The sequence below is a fragment of the Pyxicephalus adspersus genome, chromosome 3 (genome assembly GCF_032062135.1).
Source record: "Pyxicephalus adspersus chromosome 3, UCB_Pads_2.0, whole genome shotgun sequence".
Lineage (NCBI taxonomy): Eukaryota > Metazoa > Chordata > Amphibia > Anura > Pyxicephalidae > Pyxicephalus > Pyxicephalus adspersus.
The window spans coordinates 11,687,123-11,711,732 of NC_092860.1; the positions used below are offsets into that span (position 1 = coordinate 11,687,123).

Genomic DNA, 24,610 nt, shown 5'->3' on the forward strand with positions numbered 1-24,610 from the left:
CTATGTGAATGCTGAGTCATGAAGTAAACATAGGGGGGTCGGAGGATGGAACCCTAATACCCAGCAGGTTAAGGAGGAATCTTACACTTCAGAAATGTTTGCTGTAGATACAGATGGAGGCTAAAGATGGAGGCTAAAGTTAGATCCCTTGGAGTGGTCTTGTTTCTACCATGGAAGATGTGGAATCATTGGTGGTCAGTGTGGTAGCATTGGGTTGGCAGCTTTCACAAACCTAAAGAGCTTTTCAGAATAAAAGTAAAGGAATCCATTAGACCCAAACCAGAACACTGAGGTCCATAAACATTTATTCCAATATAAAAAATGTATTATTCATGTTTCATTCCCACAGGAGCTTTTCCTCACTTCATGTCCCTGTGACACCTTTCCAAGAAAAGAGGAAGTGGTTGTCATTGACCAGGAAAACACACACAGCAACAAAAAACATTGCCAGACTTAACTAACTTCCTAACTGAAATCTTGTGTTTCTTAACAGGAAGTGCAGGGAATTCTCCAACATAGGGACACAGAATGTAATTAAAAAGCTAACATGGTCTGTAAGTCTTCCTAAATAAAATAAAAAAAGTTTTTTTTTTAATTATGTTAACATAAAAAAAAGTTTTATGGGGTTAAATGGCACTCTAACAGCCCCTGTCAGTGGTAAAGTGCTAAAATGGTTACTAGGCAACTAAAGTCCCCCGGCAGGGATGGATATGGTTAACTTCTGTCACGTGAGGTTACTGTAGCTTAATTGCGTCACTCAGCAGACAGATGGGTCAGCCAACCGGGAAGCGGCAGCGGACAAAATCAACCAATCAGATGCTGGCTCCTCCCCGGATACCTCTGCAGTCCTGGTCAGCTGGGGTAACCCGCGTGGCTGCTGCTGTAGTGTCAGGTGTGTGAGAGAATTGTTGCATTGTATTAGGTGTATGTGTTAGTGTTGTATATCTTACGGGAGCAGCACTTTGTGTGTCAGTGTTGTCATTGTGTGTCATTGCTAGACTACAATGGGCCAAGTCACAAACCTAAAACACTTGGGGTCATTTGTTATGGTAACTTGTAATAGTGTGTTCTCTATACTTCCTTTTCTGGGGACCTGTTTGCAAATTTTGCTGCACACTTGGGGTGCATGTAATGTCAGCCCCCCCCCCTCCACATGCAATGGTTTCACCTTGCCTGTCATACATTAGTATAGGAGGCATAAGGCAGTGGGAGAAACCATTGCACTTTATGGGGGAAATGGGCATAGAAAGAAAAGTATTGAAATAAATGAATTAAAGTTCCACTTTTTGTTTGCATGATCAGGCGGGTCAGTATTGCAGAAAAGACAGGCAATGTCCCTTCTGCAAAAAGGTCTCTGATCACAACGTCAGCTTTGATTACCAGGTACCTGGCTTCCTTTTCCTGTTCTAGGATGAATGAACCACAGGGGAGTTATGTCATCCCAGAAAGGCCAATCAAGGTGACCAAAGATGTTCTGTAGCAGGAAGAAGAGAAGAAAGATTGTCCTGGGACTGCTGCTGGGTGCCACCATCTTGGATGTGATGTCACTTTTGATAGTACCCCCCTCCCCCTTCACTTCTTATACATAAATACATAGAATAGATGTAAAGGGGAGCTGGGCCAACACTGACACAAATTAGACTTTCCCAGAAGAGAAGAAAGTTTATCTGATCTCTGTGTGTCCTGGACCCCTTTGCTGTCACCAGGGAAGTGACATCATGGCAATGAAGAGTGCACATAAGGTGAATGAATGGGGTGTGAGGTTAAACCCCTTTGCAGAGACATCATCAGTTTAACATGCATAGGCCAGGTGATGGTGTCTTTTGGAGGATTCATTCATACATGCCAGGTAAAATCAATACCAGTGACACACTTCCCGTCCTAAGCACTCATTCACTGTAGTGCATCTATGGAGGAGTAGTGCTGTCACCTTAGGACTACAAACAACGCACTCTTCTGCATACCATAGAGCAACCCCAAGGTTGTCTAACCCTTTTAGTGGGCTGCGGCCTCTGGACAGGTGGGCTGCGGCTCTGGCAGGTGCACACCCCAGTTGGGTCAGGAGAAGGACCCCGCTGGGTGCGCACTGGCCAGAGCTGTGGACCATGTCTCCCATACGGATCACAGACTCGGTGGGTGGGTTCTGGCATTATGATGTCACTCTGAGGGAAGTTTCCATGCATGGTCCAGGGTCCGGGCATTTAGTGGTTCGTAGGACTGAAGAGGTTGGGGACCACTGCCATAGAGGGTAATGATGGAACTAATAACCGTCAACAGAGGCAAACCGCACAGGAAGTTATCAGCACACAAGATATATGGCAAGGATCAGCAGAAATGTTTCTGAACTGATTGTACAAATATAACAGAGCACTTTCAATGATAAATTTAAACATATAAAATCACTTTATTTTTACATACCCTATAATTGTTGTAATCTAAGGTCATATAATAAGACATTCCTTATTGTATTCACAGTCCTATGAATCGTGATGAGGAAGGTACAGAAGTTTCTGCTCCATTGGAGGGGACAGGGAATGACGAGCCAGTTGACGTGGTAGGTGGTTTTGTTAAACATATATATATCGATAATGCATACGTAATAACAGTGAAAGAAAAAAAAAACACAAAGTAAATGACTGCAAAAGTATGCATGCCTATAAAATAGGTATTTAGTAGATGCAGCTTTCAGGCCCGGAGGAGTCAAAGCAGAGGTGTCTCTGTTATCTCTGCACATGTGGACACTGCAATTTTTCCTTCCTGCACAGTTGCTGTAGCTCTGTCTGGTTGCACTGGGATGGTGAATTAGCTAACATTAAACATTAAGGTGGCCCCTCTTCTAGCAACTTCCGATTTTATTGGCAGTCTGATCCCAACAAATAAAACACGGTGCAATAAGATGCATTGAAACTTCAGTGAAACACCACAAATTTTAAAACATGAACACAGAAAGGTGTTCACCCAGTCTGGATGGCTTTTTGGAGTCCAGCCACTCACCTCTGTTGGATTTAAATCTGGACTTTGATCTGCTATTCTAGAACATTAACATTGGCATTTAGATACAGAGGCTGCCACCTAGACCACCTTTTAAAAACAATATTAGTTTTATGGCTGCAGTGGTGATCATCTCACCGGTATTAGTATTATTAAACAGTATTTATTTAGAGCCAACATATTATGCAGTGCTGTACGTAAAGAGTTGTAAATGACAGACAGATGCTAACAATGACACAGGAGGAGGAAAGGAGCCTGCCAAGAAGAGTTTACAATCTAAGGCTATGTACACACGTTAGATGCATCTCGTCCGATAATCGCCTTAGAGCTGATATTGAACGAGAATCTGGCGTGTGTACAGAGCTTGTTGGTCATGGATTTGTCCTGGCGGATGCACGGATGATGAACCTCATAATGGAGGTGTAGAAGGCAGAGCGCAGCAGGGTGCCCGCCGCTCCATCGTTTTCCCTTCTCCGCTCTCCATAGAGCAGAATGGTGCTGTATGTAAAAAGCTTGTTCATGCATCGTTCAGTCTTTTTTTGTTGGAAACGATCGTGAAAGATCCTTTCCAACAACAATTATTACAGGTGTGCACGCAACCTAAGAGGAGGGAGACCATCATCATTATTAAATGACTCACCTAGAATGGGTATGCAGAATAGGTGTTCTGATGCTGTATACCACTGCCAGGTAAGTCACTGAAAATGCTGATCAGAAATACAGCCAGGTGACTTCCATTTCCAGAAAGAGGTCAGTAGTTGCACTCATGCCAGGTGTCCTTTAAGCAACTCTTGGGTAGTTTTTGCCTCATGCCAAGACCATTGCCTTGTTGTAATGCAAATCTTCTCACAAGGCCTACGTTTTGGTCATCAGTTTTTCCTCCAGTTTTTCACTGAATCGTATTCCATTCATTCTACTCTCTACCCTGTACATCTCCACAGCATGAAGCTGCCACAAATTGAAAATTGTGCTTACAAATCATATGCTGGTGAAACAAGAATCCTATTTGTCCAAGGCACATTTTTTTTGTAAACCATATTGAAGGAAACTAATGACAGCCCTTTTAATCTTCAATATAATTTCTGGAGTTTTCATACCTGGACTTTGCGCGCATCGGCTATAAAGGGCCTCCCAGCATGCATTTTACCACTTCATGCACCTCCAGATGCCCTCCTAGTAGAAGTATTTTGATCAGCATGACGAATACACACAAAAGTTTCGTGTGCGCACATTTTGAAGAATTTTGCACATGTATGGGGGGCTCTGGGTTTCTGCACTTTTATTGCTCATCCCAGCAGGACCCCTGCATGTTTACCAGGTGCAGGGTGGTTCATCCAACACACGTGTGTACTTTACAAGACAGTAAAAAGTGAAGTGATGGCATTTTTTCACTGCAGTAATATACTCTATACATCATTGTTGCCTTATTTTTTTTCTAGCTGCTTAAGTTAGGGTTGTTCTGGGCCCCATGTGCAATCTGAGCGCCTCTTAAACAGACCACTGGCATGGTAATGAATCATAAAAAATGCATTTAATATATTTAGTGAAGTTCTGCCTTAGAATTATGGCTTATCCTGGTGTAACTGAGAGGCTACCCATAACCCTCCTCTTTTCTAACGTGGCTTAGCCTAGGTTCTGCTGATTCATTTTGCCCCCTGCTGAAAATATTCCGCCACATGTGCCAGCTGCAGCCTACTTAACGTTTTCAAGAGGAAACAACAGGGCCATGTTTGGGTCAGGCAGGATTATGCAAGGGTCATGATATAATGTGCAGCTGTTCTTTACCAATCTCTCTTTCTGGTACCCCTCATCCCCTTATTTGCCAGCAAAGAATCATTTGGGGGCCCCTCTTCAGTTTTGATTATTTTCATCAATTTGCACGGGGTAGTAAACCATTTTCACGGAGATACGTAACTTTTTATGGTTTCTGCACCCAAAAAACCTTTCAGCTTTCATAAGTTGACTGATAATGGTTCACAGGACTTTTCTCATGGTTTTTTAGTGCCAAGATCTTTCTATGTAGCTAGAAATGTGTACCAAATGTCATATGGTACTGACAACCAGCAGGGTTTGGGCTCCTTTCATTAAAAGAAGTCAACACAAATTGTGGTGTTTGATTTCCTGTTGTATTTTGGTTTTTGAAATTTCATCTGAAAACAACAACAGCAATCACATTTATTTCTTCTATAGAATAATAGAATACTATTATTAATTATAGAATTCTTCTATTTTTGATCGATACTTTGTAAATGATTCAGTCAGTAAAGTCAATACAAAGTGTTCCTGTTGTCAGTGTGACAGTAGTAAAGTGGCACTTTATTGCATTAGCAGGGACCCCAAGCAATCTCTTTATTTTTATGGACCTCCAATATGTTGGCTGTCGTGTTATGCATATTTGGTTACAGCTTTGTAGCTGAAACTTTGTCCTATCCCTTAATGCTCCCTGTGCCCTGCTATTTGCCAAGATGGACAGCTTCATTAACTATTCTCAAAGCACTGAGGCAGTCGGGACAATCCAGTCAAAGTTTGCAAAATAGTGCCAACAGATTTGAGGCATTGTAGTGAAAAATATAAATTTGCATTGAGGCATTCTGTCACATAAAAAGTTTGAATTCTAACTCTAGTTAGTGTCTAATGAATATCTGGTCAGGGGGTTGATGGGTGAGTGTGCCTAATCTGCAGAGGTGTGTACAGCCATCAGGTCAGGCTGGAGAACCACCTTAATATTTGAAAGAGCAGTAAAGGTGCTCATGTATGTGCTCTCCAGTGAAAGCACCAAGAACAAGACCTAAATCATTAAAGCTCTCCTTGAATAGATCTGGTCTAGGATTGAAAACATTTTCTAACAAATACTAAATGACTTTTAATAAATCCATACCAGGTTTATCTTCCCCAGCATTGGAGGGCTTTAATAAATCAGGCTCAGTGTCTACTAAATGGCTGCTCTGGTTTATTTATGTATGAATGTACATCGCTGAGGTAGAAACCAGCCAATTCTCTGACCTCTGCACTTTGTGTAAAATCTCATCCAATTTTATCTTGCAGACTATTATCATTCCTGCATATAACGCTGAGGCCTGGTTGGACGAATGCTTGAAATCCATTTACTTACAGGACTTTCCAGGGACTTTGGAGGTTTCCATCTACAATGACAGCAGCACGGTACAATAACTGTTAAACATTTTAACTTGTGACTTGCAAATGTTCACTTTACTGCTGATTGTTCTTCTGAATTAGCTTTCTCTCATGTAGTCATGTCACTGCCTCATGTGGTTCATATAATCTTTTTAGATAGAAATGAGACGATGCAACAAAAACACAAACTTCCATATTGACTAAACTTGACACCAAAACACAATTGTTTCAGGGATGTGTTTGGTGAACAGATGTCACCGGTCTCCAGTAAACAGACAGTCTGCGTTCTCATGAATATAAAATGTCTCAAAGATGTCACCAGTCTCCAGTGATCAGATTTGTTGTGCTGTCATTAAAAAAAAACATCCCGGTGATGTCACCGGTCTCTAGTAATGGGATAGGCTTTGCACCCATGAATATGAAGTGTCTTGGTGATGTCACCAGTCTCTAGTGATTAGATTGGCTGCGCTCTCATGAATATGAAGCGTCTCAGTGATGTCACCAGGTAATAGTGATCTGATAGGTTGCATTCCTATGAATATGAAACGTCTCAGTGATGTCACCAGTCTCTACTAATCAGATAGGTTGCATTCCTATGAAAGGATGGCACTGACAACCTTATACAACAATGGAAATCCAAACTTGAAGATCGAGGTATTAACATCATTGTGGGAGGTCACAATTCTCCTCGACCCCGTGGAGGTAGGAGATCGATGTTGTTTTCTGGTGTGTTAGTTGATTAAGAAGTAGATAAAAACTATTTTAGTCATTCAGGTCGATGTGGAAGCCAGAAGACAATAGCAATGAGTCAGGGCGTGTGCGTACCAATGACCGCAATATACTGTAGAAGGTATTAAAAACTGTTGAACTTGTTTTCAGCCACATGAGCTACCTAGAACTGCTACCTACTTTGGTTTTTTATATCTAAAAGAGACTAAAAGTATAGTACGATACTCTTCAAGATGTGTCAATGCACCGTTCTATTGATTTCCTATTTGTACAAAGCTGTAGAATGAAACAGAAGTCCATAAATCTATCATATTTAAAAGTATGTTTTATAAGAAGACAGTTCAGTGTCTGTAGAACTTTTAACCGTATAGACGAGAAGGCAGAACACAGCAGCTGCACTACATAAGGTGCCAAATGAAACCTAATATGGCTGTACATTCTGAGAACAAGGCCTAGTGAGTATCGCCGAGGACTATAGGGATTTTGCGGTTTGTACATGTAGCAATTACACTTATATCTTGGGCTAAGACTTCAGCCAGTGGCCGAATCCTAATTGTATCTGGAGCGCTAGCTTGGCAGGAAAGATTTTCTCAGTAATTGGGCTGTCTAGTTGGAAACCGATCCGTGGACTTTCTGCAAATCTCATCTTTTTTCAATCCTTGTTATATAATAACTGAAATCATTCATTTTCCAACTTTAGGATATGTGGTTTATTAATACCAGCATATGCCAATTTTGCTAAAGAGGAACTATTGATATCAAGTCAGTCTCTCTTGACCCTGGTACCCTTAAATCCATAGGGTAGCCATTGACAGAGGGCATTCAGGGGCACTGGGAATGGTCAGTAACAGGTTGATGACCTTGTGATGGTTAAAACGCAACCAGGTATTGCTGTCCTCGCAGATAGAAGTTGTGCTGGTGCTGTCACTTATCCTATTGGCAGTTGGGCTGGTGAACCAACCAAGGAATGGCGGAGGATAGAACCAGGAGGAGTGCATTGCACCCTGGTAATCTGTGATCTCTTCCAGGTAGATCGCCAGGGTTTCCTACCCCTAATTTATACATTAAAAGGCTTAAACAGGCTTCTAAACCAGCTACCGAAACATATTCCAACACATTCCTACAAATTGTAGCCGTAGCCATGTCATCTTCTGTAGAACCCTCCAGCACTCACAGGTAGCCAAACATTGTTTGGGGAGCACTGACATGCTAGATTTGAATCTGAGGCCTTCATGATCATTTGTCTCAGGTGACAATAATCCAGCATATTTACAAAGCTTTAGTTAGTTTGGTAATTACAAAAGCATTTGTTCTTTCTAATGGAGTTCTGAGTTCCTAAATTGACATATTTTCATTCTTCTTGTAACTCTTGGGGAGTCATTTGCTTTTCTTATGGTGGAAAGGAAATTACCTGCTTGCTGCAGCATTTACCTGCTGGGCAAATCTGGCCCTGGCATTGTATCACTGGTTCCAGGACGAGCAGGTATCTCATGCCCGAGACATCTGTGGCTAGCCATGCACATATCTAGGACAATTGAAGTTTCCCATATGTCGATTGGGATGTGCACGGTGCGTGCAGTGTTTTCATATCTTAATTTCATACCCCTGCATACTTCTTCAGTAACTTCTAAACGGGATCCTGGTGTTTATTTGAAATCAAAATATGTGGAAGGAAGGCGTTTGCTCTGCAAAAATATGGGATCACTCCCTCATTCCAGCGGTGTGGAATGTTTAATATCAGATGGAACTCACATTTGGAGGCCTGTGTCCATAACAACCCATTACTCTGATTTGAGAGCTCTGCACCCAATGCAAATCCTTTGGCACAAATCATACAAACTTGTTTTTTATTTTCTTTCTTTCCTTCCTTACTTATAATAAACCTCATAATTTTTCCTCGGCCACTTGCAGCTCTGTAGCTGGAAACATAGAAAGGGAAATGTTATTTAAAGTGACAAATGATGCATTTGCTGGGTTTTTGGGAAGTTGTGTTAAGTCACAGCTGTTATATGCAAACCCAAGCCAGAAGTTGCCAGATGTGGTTGTGATTTAATTAGTTTGTTTTGTTGATGCAAATATTATTGCAGTGATGGTATCTTAGGAGCCAAATATTTCTTTCATTTTTGGAAACTATTTAGAGTTTGCAGAATGTTGGTTTTGTTTCACACATTTTTGGTGTGATGTTGATGGATGCATTTTAAAGGACAACACTTATTCACATGGGCAGTTGCACTAGGTTCATATTGGCAGTAAAATTGCAATTTGTTTACTGCTTCCTCTTGCCAGGGAACCCCTGCACCTCGGGAGAAGCTGCATGATAGTGTCACCCTGTGGCAGCTCATTGGGGGTGGCTGTGGGTGGTACTAGTAGAGATACATGAGGTCTGAATGTTCCCTTATAAGATAACTAAATGCCTGCAGGTTGCACTCAATAACTTAATTGGTAAAATTGAACTAAGCTTAAAACATAAAAAATGGGAGCAAGCTGGTGCTTTCTTGCAGAGAAAACAGGTAATGTCTCTTCTGCAAAAAAATAAAAAATAAAATTACCTGCCTGTTTACCTGTTGGTGAGGCATTTATTGGACCTATGACCACCAGTGCAACCTCCCATTCCCCCTTTTCTAGGATTCAAATAAAGGTGGTTGTATTTCTTTTCTTCAGTACTTAATTAGGTAAGCTGATGCTGATATATGAAATGGCGATTGAATCTCCCCAACTACCTCACCTTGTACTTTGTAGGTGCATTTGGTGTGCGATTTATGAACACTGGAATTTGTGTCTTGCTTTGGAACACATTTTGAATGTATTTTTGGATGCAATAAAGAGAAGTTTTGGGTATCCCAGACTGGCAAAGAGGCAGAGATTTATATTGTATGCTTAATAAATTTTTGGCTATAAAATTGTTATTAGGTTCATTGGTTGGCAATTGTTGATAATTATGATATTATTATGTTTTTTAGTGTATCCAGCTTGATGATTATCACATATTTTTGGCTATATTATCACATATTTTTGGCATATATTCTAAACTAAAAACATTATTTTCCTGTTTTGGAAGCAAATCTACGGAACTGGTATTACGAAACTCAATTTGAGTCCTGCTGTTTTTTATTCCTAAATCTCATTTTGCAGGCTTTGATTTCTAAACACGCTGAGATAGTATTTCGGAATGTATCAGTGATAGGTGGAGCTTATGAGCCAGGGGATTTTGGTTTATCTGCAGCCGGAGTGCTCAATGGTAACTTGGAAGAAGATGTTGAGTTGGCATTTCAGGTTTATACTGCTGGATGTAGTGATGATTGGATGTCCGCAATGCTGGGCATAAACATTAATTTATTGTCCTAATAGAACGCCGACTACAAGTTCATTTCCTATTGATTGTGAAACCCCCGTTTAACATGGAGCTTAAAAGGAACTTGCTTTGGGTGGAGATATAGGAATTGGGTGGTGCATTAAAGGGGGCGTTTAACTGACAGGTGCATTTGACCTACATTTGACCTAACTTTGCATTCCTATAGATTTGTACAGAAACTCAAAACCCACAGGCTTTAACCAAAAGGAAACCACAGAAGAAAACCAAGTTACTAGTGGTTAGGGTGGAGTCAGCTGCTAAAGACACTTTGCTAGTAGTAACCCAAACTCGTCCAAGACTTTGGGTTGTTCCTGCTTTTAGTTCATTAATTTGAAAGCAAAATGCGGTCAGAAAAAGAAATCACTAATAAAGAGTTTTGATGCAGCATTCTCTAGAAATGAAATGATATCTTGGCTCGCAGACATTGCAAGGGACAGATAAAAAATTATATAGTTGGCTCCCTCCTGCAGATGTCCTATATGTGCCAAGGCCTATAAATCTGAGCGCTTGCAACACGCAGATACTTTTCTATTGGCTTCTCTGAGATAATATTCCAAAAAACTGCCAAAAAAATGTAAAGAAAAGAAAACAATAATTGAGCTCTAATTGTTTTTCTTCATTGGCGAAACAGTTTGAATATCGCTTTTGGAAAGGCCGCTGGGTCATGCAGGGAGCACGGGGTCTAAACTGACGTTTGTTTGAAAATATGTAGCATTCATGGAAAAATAAATGTCTCAAGATCAAATGTATTCTGCAAATTATAATTTAGCAGCCCCCCTTCCCTCCTTTTTTTCCCCTTTCTTCCATTTTTATAACCAAATACAGTTAGTAAAGGTGGAATCTGTAAACACTAAAAACGATTTAGCTGGTAAAGTAGACCTGGCATCAGATTGATATTGCATGCATGGTAAGTGAGGCATCAGTGTGACATTTCTAGGTATTTATTACCACTCACCACTAGGGGTGTAGTCAAAAAAAGGAGAGAGGGTGCAGTACTATCCATGGCGAGCACCCACGCGCATCATTGTTATGTAAACGCCCCACTACACCCCTGCTCACCACTCCCTCTAATGGTCTCTTCAGAAGCAGGCAGCCATCTTTGTTTTAGATGGTAGCTTGTCTATGACAGTTATTTCTATGCAATTTATAAATGTCTGACAGATCAGCTGTAGATAGCTGTAGCTGCTGTAGGCTAACACCTTGTTACAATGTTGTAGTCTGATCACTGGGGAGAGGACTAAGCTAATGCTTCCTCCTGCCTGCAGCAGACTGATGACATCAATGTGCGGGACAGCTATTGAAGTGTCCACTTTAAAGATCCTAATATCATAAAATTATTATTTTGTCTGATTAGGCAGTGTGTAGGCAGAATTAATTGTTATTGGTTCAAATAGTCAAATCCCCCCTGTTGTTTGTTCTAATCAACCAGCTCCAATTTACTGCACACACTATCATATCTCTTATTTATTGCGTTTGAAACTGTCAGCACACATTTTATTCTACAATCACTGATTAATCGGCAACTATATAGTGCTGGGGTTGACGTACAGCCCAACTCCTGGATTTAACCTAGAAACAATTCTTTCCCCAACCAATTTTAACTTCTTTTTGTATACCAGAATTGCCCAAATGCCTTAAAATGTATTTCATAGTAAAAGTCAAGTGACAGCGGCTACTGCTTCTGTCCCAGCTGTAACGTTGGTCTGGGTGGACAAAAGTGGTGATTGCATGGCCACACAATTTGTGAATGGAGCACTATCTGCAAATGGCAACTAAATCCATGCAATTGGTGTGTGTAGGAGGGGTTGTCAGTGGTCAACAAGCATAACACCCAAAGTACAGGGTTTGATAGCCTCAAACTCACTGGCTCGCACAATCCATTACTGGTCAGATCACTTATTGCAATCCAGGAACCATGAAGGAGGTGTGTCTGTGACAACCAAGGACCTCAGGGGAAGCATGGAGAAGGTGTGTCTGTGACAACTCACGGGAAGCATGGAGAAGGTGTGTCTGTGACAACCAGGGACCTCTTAGAAAGCATAAAGAAGTTCTGTCTGTGACAACCAGGGACCTCTTAGCAAGCATGGAGGATGTCTGGGACAACCAGAGACCTCAGGGAGGGGTTAAATTACACTGGGGTCATAATTCCAGGGAGTAGCTTTGCAGCAGCAGAAGAACGGGCAATTGTGAAGCTACCCAGAAACATGAACAGGGCAAGTTTGAAACAGTGTTGCATACTCTGAAGCCCTATAATTAGAAAACATGGATATTATTTTGGCATTAGTTTGTTTAATTTTTATCCAATCAGGTTGGTCCTCCCAGTACATAGTCCTTGGTAAACCTAAAATAGATTTTAAAATCATTGTAACATTTGGCCTAGTTTACAATTGAAGGGTAGGATCCTTCTCTTGTCATGTTCCTGTGCTTGTTCTGCTTGAAGTCTGTAATTTCCAATCCCTTTTCCAATCCCTTTTATTATTTGATGTACATCGCTGTATAATGTGATGATGTTCTATATATAAAGGTTAATAATCATAATTAGTGATGGCTTTATGGCCTGGGACGTATAAAAGCCAGGGTTCTGCTACGTCTATTTTGAGTAATGTAGTAATTACAATGTGAATAGCTGCTTATCTATCCATCATAGAGACTGTCTAACCGCCGAGCTTTGACACCACCCGAAGGCAGAGCAATAAAGCCGTGACATGGATACCTCCATGTGATCATATATGCGGCTTTAGATCTATCCAGCAAATGAATCATGTGAAATGTCACAAGAAGTGCCTTAGTCATGATTTGGAAAAAAAATATATTTAAAGGGGAATCGGAAATTCTCTTAAACATTCCCTGGTGGGAATCTTCCAAGTCCATGTGTTTCAATGGCAACAATTGATTCCAGGGAATGTTTGAGGGAATTCTCTGTTTTATAAATAGAGCCCAAAGTGTATAGAAATCTATGACCTTGTCTTATTTGCTGCCTTATGGTCTACAAATACAGGTGATGGTCAGAGACAGTAAAAATACTACAGGTGATGGTCAGAGACAGTAAAAATACCACAGGTGATGGTCAGAGACAGTGGGCATGGTACAGGTGGTGGTCAGAGATAGTGGGAAGGCTATATGTGATGGTCAGAGACTACAGACTTACTGGAAGCATAATTGTGGACAGGGCATATGCTGTCAGAGACGGGAACACATTTCAGGTGACTGTTAAAGATACCTGCCTTTACAATACTCCCTACAGCCTCTGAGCAAGATCCATTATTATTAATAATAATATTAATAATATTTATATAGCACCAACATATTACACAGCGCTGTACATTAAATAGGGGTTGCAAATGACAGACAATAAAACAATGACACAGGAGAATGACAGGACCCTGCCTTTAAGAGCTTACAAACTAAGAGGAGGGGGAAGTATCACAATAGGAGGGGGATATGGATTGGTGGGTATGTAGAGAGGGTTTAAGGGACAGTAGAATACAGGTAGGCGAGTTTGAAAAGATGGGTTTCAAGAGCTCTTTTAAATGTGCAGAAAGTAGGAACAAGCCAAATAGGACAAGGAGTTCCAGAGAGTCAGGGCAGCCTTAGAAAAGTCTTGGAGCCGTATGTGTGACGAGGTTATGAGTAAGGAGGTTATAAGTAGGTCATTGCAAAAGCAAAGACCGCAATAAGGGGGGTTTATTTATTTCAGGGCAGAAAGGTTTCCATTAGGTTACAAAGGGTCAAATGAAAAATCCGCACAGAAAAATAAGATGTATGTTTATATATATTTTCTTTCGCTGCCCCTTAGTGTGTACCTAGGCAAGGTGACCCCTGACTACTGGTTGCTGATGCTCAAGGGCTACATAGTAAGTACCAGGTGGCATAATGCAACCCCAGGGTACAGGTTGGTCATTGGCTTTAGTAGGTTCTGCTTAAGGATGTTTGGATTGTTCATGCATGGCTAACAACATCCACAGCCACGTCTACAGGCAGCCTAAATGCTTTTATTGTAGATTTTCTGTTTTTGCCAGCAAATGGAGAATGCATTCCCAGGAGCGGGCTATCTATAGTAAATATTGACACGCAATAAAGGATTCTGGGCTTATAGATAAGTCACTTGTTCCACGTAGGCTGCCCTTTTGCTGGCTCTTTTTTTATAACCTCAGACCTTGTTGTGATTTAAGCTGTTCAGTAATGAATTAATCCTTTTGTTCAATTAGTCTGGGTGCATGGTTAATCATAAGTAATTATTCTATAGATCCAAGACCTATACAACCTTAAACCTTTATTTGCTGAATGCTGCCCTGTGCAAAGAAAAGCGTATGCTACGTGCACAGTTTTTTGTGAGATTTCTGTATAGATCATGAACAAATAATGAAACACGCTGACTTGACACTATATTCCGTTCCATGTTGACTTGTTGCTTTTGGGTGAAACAATATCCAAAAGCAAGTGAGGTATTACTCCTGGTAAACTAAATATAAAAAATATAAAAAGTAAAATAAAAATAAAAAAATTCTCAAAATGAAGGCGCTAGCTCAAAGTGTAGCTTTTCAGCTTGATATACCTGCACACTCACCTGCAGGATAAATGTTAATATTTCATGTCAGACTGGTTATTGCGAGAATGTAACACGGTTAAATGAAAAAAAGGATAACTCGAGTGGTATCCTAGAAAACTAAAAATACTATCCAGGGTCTGCTAGGTGAGATTATGGAATAGGAATATTGTAAATGTACATAGGCTTGTCTGAATATCCTGCATTCTGCTTGCAGCATGATGTAAAACAACTGAAAAGAACAGATATTGGCTGTAGTAATTGGAATTTTATTGACCAATATTGCTGTTATTTAGTATTACTCCTAAAGGATTAGCAAAATTTGATTTTAACTTCTTTTTTTTCCCCATAGTTGGGTATGCAAAGAATCAAGCCATTCGACAGAGTTCTGGGCGCTACTTGTGTTTTTTGGATGCGGTGAGTATGATTTCTTCTGCAAAAACTGTATTTTCTTTATCTAGTTTTGCATAAAGTAGGGTTAAGCTGCGTACACACTTCCAATTATTATCGTTGTTAAACGAACGACGAACGATCCTGCACGATATCTGCGAACGATCGTATAGCACCCATCCTGTACATACAGATAACGACACGATCGTTCGTAGATATTGTACACACAATAGATGCGATCGTTTGAGCGATACAGGGAGTGACGTGCACGACAGGAAGTGAACGAACGTTCGTTCATCACGCATGCTCAGCCCATGGATGATCAACGAACGATCGTACACACGAACGATGGTCAACGATCGTCGTCCAATCCGATCCGGTCGTTCATTTCCAACGACTTTCCTCGTTCGTCGGCGTCATTGGTTACTTTTTTTACGAACGATTTTTGCCCAATCGATCGTTCGTCGTTTGTTCATCGTTCATTTTGAACGATAAAAATTGGAAGTGTGTACGCAGCTTTAGGACTTCCTAACTTCCGTAGGGTTAGGACTTTCCCTTTACTTCCTTTTATTTTAACAACCAAGTGAGGAAGAATCTCCAACAAGAATACAGACAGAAATAACCCTCTGGCTGGTGAAAACTCTGATAAACAATAGCATCCAGGTTGCATCGATTACAAGTTAATGTGTTTAGAGATCTTCACTTTGCTACAGCCTGTTAAACTCCAAGTTATTGTGGCAGAGATTTTCCCCAGGCAGCAGGGCCACCACTCTATCTATATCTTCATGAATCGGGACCTTCACCAGTTTTCCAAGCTTCTTTGTGGGCCATTTACAGTATATATCTACTAGATTGTAAGCTCTTTGGGGCAGGGTCCTCTCCTCCTGTATCACTGTCTGTATTAGTCTGTCATTTGCAATCCCTATTTAATGTACAGCGCTGCGTAATATGTTGGCGCTATATAAATCCTGTTTATTAATTATAATAATATTTATCTTTCTTTTATCTATATGAATGCAATACATTTTTATTATAAATGAGGACTTAGTCACACAAACGGTTGGGAAGTGATGCATTTGCTGCTTCCCACTCAATCAACTGCCTACAACTGCCTTGGCATTTGTTGATTGCGAGATGTCAGTGCACTCTTAAATGATTAAATTAATTCTGTTTTTTTTTTTACTGGGACAAAGCTGAAAGAAATGCCTACGAGTTGGTGTAATACAAGAGCAGGACATCCTTGTGTTCCATTTAAATGTCTCCTATTTTTTCAGAGTAATACTGGTTTGCTCTTGGAGACAACAGGAAGCTTCTCAATTAATAGAGCATCTGAAGATATTCCAATTGCTCTTCAAAAAAGTTAGGTCTTGCTTGCAAAAGCATACCATTGGCAGGCAGAAATGTCCCCTAAAACAGGTCAGGAGAAACCCACCTAGACCTCTCACCTTAGACCTACCACCATCTTTATCTGGTCTGCACTATGGCACATGCATGATGCTTACACCTTTTCCTTTGCTTCATAACAAATACTTAGCCACTGGCTAGCAGAATGTTTACCTACGTTAGAAAGTTCCCTGCATAAAAAAAAAAAAAATATGCCTCCATGTCACACGTCCCCTGTCCCCGTGGGAAACGGTGGAGAAAAATGCAGTGTTTTGCAGAGAAGTTGTCAAATACCTCAGAGGCTCTCTAGAAGTGACAGTTTAATCACACACTGACAGCCGCCCCGCTTGTTTGCATACATCTCTCCGCTGTTTAGACAGCTTCCAGTCTTTAACAGAGGCCTTTCTCTCCGTATCGAGGGGGTCAAGTGTGTAATGGGGCTCAGGCCTAGTTCAGGGCAACCGTATGTGTGGGAGTTTCCGCCAACTCGGGAAACCGTTCTTCAGAGCAAAGGACAGAAAAATATATGTTTTCCTCCATGTCTGCCAGGAAGATTTATGAAGTGTTTGACTTTAAAATCTGTTTGTGTTCTAAATAAACAGAAAATAGCATATCTGACTAAATAAAACCAAATATTGGAAGGATATCTTAGAGTGCGGATGACATCGTCCCTAAATAAACAAAGCTCTTATTTTATTGTGTAGGCAGTCATTTTGTGAGCCTGACCCAAACTAATTAGATTGCAAACTAGTAGATAATTGACACACAAGGGGTCAAAAGTGCGTAAGGTTCATGTCAGTGTTGCCCTGTAATAGCCAATCAGTTTGCTCCTCTTATTTTTTTTTGTCAGCACTGATGAATAAATAATGGGGAAACATTCTACTTACCATAGGAACACAGACAGTTTGGCTGTAAAATACACAGTATTGTGAAGTTGGCTAAGGGATTCTGAAATATAAATCAACCTGTTGTTTTATTTCAATTGCTGTGATTGCAAAAGCATTATATTATGATTTTAATTATATTAGTCATCAAAATATTTTTTTTTTAATGCTTATTGGTTTTAGCCAATAAAGTGTAAATGCAAGCTCTCAAAGAAATGATAAGGAACAGTTCTTAATTTTTATACCAGTTAATTTGTAGTGATTGTCCCGTTTTTTAAAAGATTAGCTCACTATGTTTTGTTCACCAATTTGTATCTCAGTCACCCTGCAAGTTGCAAAAGTGTTTCAGGTCAGCAGAAGAATTGATGTTGACATTCGTTCTTAAATCACCTCAATGGCCATTGCTACATATTACTAATGCAGACTGATTAAATTGCAGACATTAGTGATTTGTAGCAGTGATTAATTTCTTGCAAAATTGCAAAATGTGACATCAGCTTAAGCTGAGAAATGGCCAGAGCAATGCACAGGACCCTTATTAATAATAATATTACACAGTATATATATATATATATATATATATATATATATAAATATTTATAGCGCCAACATATTACGCAGCCCTGTACAAAGTCCATAGTCATGTCTTTAGTAGTCCTTTAAAGGGGCTCACAATCTAATGTCCCTACTGTAGGTATATGTCTTTAATACAGTCTAAGATCAATATTGTAGGGGAAGCCAGTTAACCTAACTGCATGTATTTGGAATTTAGTAAGAAACCGGAGTACCCGAAGGAAAGCCACACAGACACAGGGAGAACCAGCAAACTCTATGCAGTTGGTATGCAGACCTAGCACTGCAAAGGCCAGAATGCTAACCTCTGAGTCACAGTGACCCTTCTCCATTTATTTGCATGATGGGGACATGGAATTCCAAGGAAGTTTTATATCTTGTCAAGTTGACCATTCACACTTTTCTTGGCAATGACCATTATCAAGAAGTATTGGGAGGCTACAACAATTACAAGATTGTCACCAAGTTTGGCCAAAAATGCCCATAGCTGGCACTTGTAATCTGTCTATGGGTTGCTGAAATGTTTATCAGCATTATACACTAAAATAGTAATACTGATGGTGCGCTCCCCAGCTGTGCTCTCATGCTTAAGGTATATCTAAAGCCAATCTTTTTCCTTTTAGGAGTATGGAATAGTTAAACGGTCTGCCATAATGGCCCATTGTACTATTCAAACCATTGCATAATTGGTTGGCATTTAATAAATGTGGGTTATAAAGAAAACATTTCAATGTTTTTATTACACAGAGGCAGAGTAAGCTGTTGTTGTAACCAATCTATCTATTCCCATGTCAGCTGCCAATTTTTTAGCGCAGGTTAGAAAATTATGAACAAATTAGATTGGTTGCTCTAGACATGGCTGCTGTTTTACCCTTTTGGTTCTTTCACGTAGGGATCTTAAAGCTGTGGAAACTGTGGCCCTAATTTATGAAAGCTCTCCTAGGATGGAGAGAATACACTTTCCTCAGTGAAGCTGGGTGATCCAGCAAATCTGGAATGCATCTGGTCAATAATTGAAAACATTGGCTAACAAGTAGCTAATGACTTTTATGAAATCAATTCCAGGTTTGCTGGATCACCCATCTTCACTGATAAAAGAGTATTCTCTCCAGCCTTGGAGAACTTTAATAAATCAAGGCCTGTAACTTAAAAAGAGCAAGCAAAGAACTAAGGATCAGTCACCAGTATTACTTGTGGTCAGGGTTGGGACATAGTTCTTGAGTACCCAAGGAGACCATAATCCACCTTTCACCATGTACTGTGTCCTATGTCCGTCACATAAGTTGCAGGTTCTGCCCTTTCTGCACTCTTTTTCTGCTGAAGTGCCCAAAGTGGCAGCCTCTTCTGCACGTGGTCTCCCTGCAGCTACAGGTACAGCTTTATCTTATTAAATTTCATTCCAAATCTGCTGGGACTAAATATCAGGGTTAGCAGAACCTGCACACCGCAAACGTTTAGGCATTAGAGTGCACTGAAACCCAAATGAACATGGGAAGGACATACAAACTCCATCCAGATAGTGCCCTTGCCAAGATTCAAGCCTGGGACTCTAGTGCTGTGAGCAACTGCGCCACCCAAAAACTTTAAAAACTAGCAAGTTCCTGGTATGGTAGCAATGGCCCCTGTACTACAATCTGTGTTAAAGAATGTTAAATATGTGGAGTGTGAATTGCTCATTTGACTCTGGGAGAGCCGTAAATGCTTCACTTAACTGTTTGCCTTCTATTTGCAATGTGGCAGGTCGCATGTAGCATGTTTCCTGCAATAAATCACCTTGTCACAAGGCATAGGGTAGCTGGAGATTGCTGTAATGCTCAGCGTATGCAGATTGCACGCATTTCCACCACCAGCCTGTACCAGCAAAGTGCACATTCAAGGAAATAAAAATCCAATAATAAAAGTGGTCTTACTGATGTATACCAGCAATTACTCTTGTCATAAATGATATAATTGCAATACCCAGATAAGGTTTTGTTATATCTGCACTTATGTGGAGGGCCAGTTATCATTTCAACCTGTATATATAAATAATTAGATTCAATATTATGCATTGCAAGTTTATGTCAGTTCCTGGTTGTGGACCATGCCTGTGCAATGTGTATTGGCATGGCCGCTTGTAGTCTCCAATAAAAAACATTTTATTGTGATAAGTATAAGACAGCAAAGCAATTGGTCTGGGGGGGGGGAGCAATGTCACCGCATGATTGTAAATTCTCATTGCTGGAATCTCCAGGGATTATTGTAGTGAAGCTGAAAAATAAAACAATGACTTGGAAATTTAAAATTTACATATACGTTTTCCAAGATCAAAATACATAAGTAATGAATTGGGATTTTTACAATACAAATGGTTATACTCAAACTTCACTCCAGCATTGTTCTACAATCTGCCGTCACTGTGCCATTGTTGCAGTGCATAATTGTTCATTGTATCTATGTTTTATTTTTTTTTCCAAAATCTTTTTATTGACGGTTTTGCATATAACAAAATAAACAAGTATTTAGCTTCAATAAGGTGTTGTAAAGACAGGATAGTGGGTGACACTTAGTAATGTAACAAAGTAACGTGAAAGGTGAAGTACTTTCAAGAGTAAGTACGGAGGAAGAGCAGGCTGATCACAGAAGACATTTTAAAACACTAATCAAGATTACTTGTTGGACCATCATTAATTTTGACATAAAGCTTCATTCAGTATATACCAAGCAGAGTGGTGAAATGTTTCCAGGATCTTGTTTTGTGCTGTGACTGGGAAGGACTGAAGAATAAAAATACCTGGGCACCTGTAATAGCTTCTATCTTTGGGGGTAGAGGGTTGACCCATTCTGTGAGCAAGGCTCATCCCATCGCCAAAAGACATACAGAGATTCACCCTCTTGTTCCTTTATCTTGGACAACGTCTGGAAGGTCTTCCTAACGTCCAGATGTAGGGTTGGTGGGGACTAAGTAACCTGTAACTGAGTGAACATTTTGTAATGTCCTCTGCCAATATTGTTTAATTCGAGAACAGGACAAGTCAGTGAACCAGGGTGGCTGAGGATGCTTTGCATTTTGGGCAATTGAAATCAGGCTTCTGTCCTTTTTCCCCTCCTGAGGTCTGAACACTTTGCACGGTGGAAAATTTTAAATTGGGTATCTCTCCAAGATTCATTGCATGTTTTATTTTATGCATCCCTAATTGTCATATGCTATGGTTCTGAAAGCCCAATAATCCTTTAACATGAATATGATTTCAGGACAATGTTCATAGTTTAGATAATGTTCAGGGATGCAAACATTTTAGGCCTTTCTATAGATATATAGATATAAATCACTGCATTGCTTAGGTGAAATTTGTCACTTCTGATATTTCCTGTACTTCAAATGGTGTTAATCTCAATTGGACATTTATATGTAGAGTGTGTATATTTTCTATAGGAAGCATGCACCTTTGTATGCTTCCTTGTTAAATTTGTCCCCTCCAATTCTGGCAAGCCAAGTACATGCATTTGGCAGGTGTAAGCGGTCCTTCGCGAAACAGTCCTGGCTTTCAGTGCGTCTCCCTTTCTTTCTTATTATTCCACTGTGAAACATGACCGGCAAACTGAGATGAGTTACAAGCCAATCTCTGTACATGACATCCGTTCTCGAACTTATTAATTCTGACTTTGCCAGTATTATTCATTTGGAATGTGACTCTGGACTTACTCAGAAGGGAATAGCATGACTTGTGACTACCTTGTTTTGTTTAGTTATTTAAAGGAGAAGGCAAAAGGTTTTTGTGAGCTGAAAGGAAGCCTTAGGAGAGAAGTCAGAGTGCAGCTCAGGGTATCAATGTTTATTCTTTTTTATCCTTGTTTTCTCACCCAACATAGGAGGTTGCAAATCATAGTTTCATTTCAGGACAGACTGGGGACATCATGTGCTCTGACTCTCCTTATCTGCCTTCTATGTTTGGGTTTGAGGCGTACACGTCATGTACAACATTGTGCAGGACAATATAATATATAGGCATGTTCATCAAGAAAGACAGTTAGATGATGGAATTGTCAATGGCATGCACTGATGTAACTCTAAGTTAGAGAGAAGGCGAAAATGGATAGGGAATGAGAGTGAAAGTAGGAGGAGAGAGGGGGTGAAGGGACAATGAGGTGGCCAAATGGTGAAAGAGCCCCTACTCTGATTCTGGTGGAAGTAGTATGTAGTTATATATATCAGTCAAAATTGGTGGATGCAAAATCCTAGGTCTTTGGCACCTACATCTGCTAAAATTCGGCTGTTGAGTCCTAAATTTTGTCTGTTTTTTTGTATCCATGGCCCACTGTATTTATTGTTTAATGTGTAGGTCAGTGTTCTCAAACAAGGTTCTGTGGAACCCTAGGGTTCCTCCAAAAATTGCTAGAGGTTCCTTGAGCAATGAAAAATTTGTAACTCTCTTTTCAGTTGACTAACACTGATGATGTAACCCTGTAAGGGTGACAGCCTTCCCAATGGACAACAATGTATGATACATTCTTCCCACTGACCCCACTAATGTACTGTGAGCTGTGGATATAGTGTTTTATAGAAGGGGTTCCCTGAGACCAGAAAGTTATTTCAAGGCCTCCCCCCAAATTAAAAAGGTCGAGAAACGCTGCTCTAGACTAATTAGTAGTCTGCTAGATTGTAAGCTCTTCGGGGCAGTGTCCTCTCCTCCTGTATCACTGTCTGTATTAGTCTGTCATTTGCAATCCCTATTTAATGTACAGCGCTGTGTAATATGTTGGCGCTATATAAATCCTGTTTATTAATAAAAATAATAATAATAGTTGATAGCCATGTCTTTGCAAATGTTTTCTGGCAGAGGGGTCAATCATGCAAATTGATATTCACAGACACCTTCAGGTTTCAAATTAGGGGGATCTTCCCAAGGACTATCAGGAAATGACCTATAAAGCACAAAAAGCAGACAGCATACCCGTTACCACAATTTTTGCACAGTTTCCCAAGTTCCCCATGAATGGGGAAAAGTGTCTGCTTATGAACAGCTGCAGAAACAATATGGAGAACAACTAAGAACTGCATGAGCTTGATGGCTTGCTACTAAAATCCATCCAAATAAAACTTTATGATATGTTTCAACTAAAAGAGCAATATGGGAACAGAATTTGGTTGTATCCCATATATGTTTTCCATGTCCTAGTTCTGTTTTTATGCTCAGTACCCATTTATTCACATGGTTTAGGACTGGCTTTTATCAAATGTAATATGAGTTAGACAATGGTCACTCTTTTCTAAAGGCAGGAGTCATTTGGACCGATTGTCATGTTACTACATTTTTAGCCTATTTTACATCGGGTTAATATTGGCACATAGGAAAATTGGCCAATAAGTTGGCCACAAAGTATAGGGCAGGTATTGTTTAGGTATTAAATGTCTGACAATTGGTAAATTATATTGCCAACCCAAAATTACATGGAATTCATTCAGTCACTGAGCTTGCTGCTAAGCATTGTCGAGCCACAGCGATGACGTCTGAATTCTAAGCAGATGGGAAACCATGTTGGAGTTTTTTTTTTCTTGCTAGACCTATTTGGATTGCCCTTTTAAACTGATTTTGTTGGATATTTATGCATGCTGGTTGCAGGCAATGTGATTCTTTGACAGGGGAGAAAGAAAGTTGCACAATAGCCAAAGCCAAACATCAGCCATTTTGCTTCTGTCCTATAATCTTTCTGTTTACACCTGAGGCTTCATTATTTGTGGCTGTATGGTTTCTTCCTTCTCATTCCAGTCTGATCTGCCTTCTATATCCACAGGGCATTTAATGAAATATCTGTGTAGTGAATAATGGTCGTAATATAGTCCCGTCTTTGTTGACCTGCTCTTTCCAAGTCAAACAAGAACTCGGCCGACTGAGCACTCTTAACGCTGAAGGATGGCACATTGTTCACTGTGTGAATGAGCTCGGAGCTGTTTGGTTTGGCAGCAGCTGCTATGTTAAATGCAGCTTATTAATTTGGACAGATTTAAAGATAGAAAGTTGTTTGTTCACCATTTCTCGCAGAAGAGTTACCGTACACCAAATCTCCCTCCGTGCTTAGCTCAGCAGCACCTGGGTCATCTGGACCGAGAGCAAGAGAAACCTTCAACAAGCCGGAGGTGGTTTGAGAAAGAAAAAAAAAATATCCCTAGCTTGTTTTGTTCATGCTACAAAAGTTAATAGCTCCTTCTCTTTTTTTCAATTACCTGGTTGGGGCTTTCCTCGTATTGGTATTCTTTTTTCCAACAGGCACAGCCAGGTTGGTGACTCCACCGTTAGCATTAGCACTAGTTGGATATTACCAACTGGGCTCTACACTGTCTCCTTGTCAAATATTTTCCAGCTAAGCCTGCCAGGTAGATTATTAGAAGCCATTATTTGGTTTAGCCGGTGATATCTCCCTGGCCTGGGGACACGTAAAATGAAAACTGCAGGTCCCTTTAGAAGGATTGAAAGTACCTGGTATCGTCAGTGGGGCAAGGATACCTTCTAATTTCCAGGTCACTACTGACCAGGTTTTTGAACCACTTGCAACTGACGTTGGTGAAGTAAGGTGTTCTCTGGTTGGACGGTTGGACTGACTAGGAAAATATTTTGCAATCATGTTACACTCTTTTGCGTCTTCATT

At 40.3% G+C, this 24,610-nt stretch overlaps 1 protein-coding gene across 1 annotated transcript in view; it reads left to right on the plus strand.

The window, feature by feature from the left end:
• Positions 1-815: 815 nt before the first annotated feature.
• Positions 816-24,610, plus strand: part of B3GNTL1 (UDP-GlcNAc:betaGal beta-1,3-N-acetylglucosaminyltransferase like 1) — a gene marked incomplete in the record, with an annotated part of 154,634 nt that continues 130,839 nt past the window's right edge. Inside the window, 5 exon segments of the mRNA XM_072403592.1 lie at positions 816-892; positions 2,476-2,554; positions 6,037-6,153; positions 6,729-6,828; positions 15,106-15,170. Of these exon segments, the coding sequence (XP_072259693.1) occupies positions 2,480-2,554; positions 6,037-6,153; positions 6,729-6,828; positions 15,106-15,170 (357 nt within the window).